This window comes from Perkinsus marinus (assembly GCF_000006405.1).
Source record: "Perkinsus marinus ATCC 50983 genomic scaffold scf_1104296953964, whole genome shotgun sequence".
Classification (NCBI taxonomy): domain Eukaryota; phylum Perkinsozoa; order Perkinsida; family Perkinsidae; genus Perkinsus; species Perkinsus marinus.
In genome coordinates, this window is record NW_003208282.1 from 1 (window position 1) to 1,523 (window position 1,523).

The 1,523-nt window shown below is 49.2% G+C and overlaps 1 protein-coding gene across 1 annotated transcript; it reads left to right on the forward strand.

The window, feature by feature from the left end:
* Window positions 1-146: 146 nt before the first annotated feature.
* Window positions 147-545, forward strand: Pmar_PMAR008564 (hypothetical protein; the record flags this gene model as incomplete). Its single annotated transcript, XM_002776181.1, has 1 exon — window positions 147-545. The coding sequence occupies one exon, from the start codon at window positions 147-149 to the stop codon at window positions 543-545; it is 399 nt and encodes a 132-aa protein (XP_002776227.1).
* Between the last annotated feature and the right edge of the window lie 978 nt (window positions 546-1,523).

Consider the following 1,523-nt stretch of genomic DNA (forward strand, 5'->3'; position numbering starts at 1 on the left):
AAACGAGTTCAGGCGACAACGGTTAACCCGACTATCAGACCACCAACGTTTTCGTCCCTCCGAAAACAACCGCTGTGCCAACGGCCAGGTGTGGTCACCGCTGCCGTCCCTTCGGAGACTACTGCGTCAACTCCAACACGGCGATGATGTCCCTCAGCTTCCAGGATCAGTATACCACAACTTTCGCAGGTATCTACAAAGGTTTCCACTTTTTAGCTCGTGGTGCACGCTATCGAGTAGACGTCATCGAGGATCCCAATCGAGTAGTGGTCTCCGTCGACGCTATCAACTCTGAGCTCCGTGGCGAGTTGCGTAAACTCAACTGGTTGGGCGTCACTCATCTCTACTTCACCTTTGATCCCGACCGCAACGTGGTGATGCTTGAGAGACACGGTTTGATCGCTCACATGCACATCAGCCTCGGCTGTGCTGCCGCAATCGAGACGCCTCCGAAGGAGCCAAGTGTTGATCAGGAAGATGCCCTGGGAGGGGACAAAGAGGTCGATGATTTCCTCTTCGAGCTCATCAAGCTCCTCCTCAGCTAAAATAGGCCCCAGAGGACTCGTCACCATGATGCTCCAGCAGTAGCTGCAAGTTGAAGATCAGCATGCCGCATTTGTGTCTCTTGTATAAGGTATATGTCATCTCTTCTATCATTTGTATGTGTCATCTTCGATGATGGGTTCTATCACCTCTTCTTTCAACATCTATTGTCATTAGGGTTCATCGTGTCGGATGTCATTGAGTTATGGAGTTCAATTCTACTCTCACATATCCTTCGGATCTTGAGGAGGGAATTGTGAGTGAAAGAAAAACGTTCGAGTACAGGCGGCGACGAATGAGTGAGATTCTCACTGTGAGAAGAGTAGTCCGGAGAATGAGTCCGCTCTTTAGGTTAAGAAGCTTGTAGAGGATGATTTATGGTGCTGTATGATGCTCCAGGTACACACTCCTCTCCGGCTTGTGAGGGAGTCGTAGGGATGGAGATCGCAATCCGCAAGATACACACCATGATGGAACAGACTCGAATTGAGAATTAAGGAGCGCAGTGAGAAGTTTATGCAACTAGCACGACCGCCTTTTCGACCTTTATATATCACTTTAGCCATGTATCTGGCCCAAAGTATATACGATGGTCTTCTGCTAGGCCGCAGCTGGAAGGTAAATGCTAGTGACGACCTTTTCGCTGCATCATGCCTCCTACTTCGGCCGCTGCCCGCATCCCTCGGACAAAGTTGATTTTCATGTATTGCGACGACCTCAATGGTCACTGACAAAGATAAACTTCTCCGGTCGGGAAAATATCAATTAGCATTGTGACAGCCTCATCGGATTCTTTACGTTCGCGCCGAAGGCAAACTCCGGACAAGTGAACATTGTACTGGGGCGAGGGCGCGGACCATTCTGTTCGAATGTTATATCACAGGGACAAGACAGACGCAGGGGGCCTGAGAGAAAGTTATAGGGATCACTATCTCGTTGGGAGCACCTGTTACAACGATTGATATCAAAAATCTATTTCC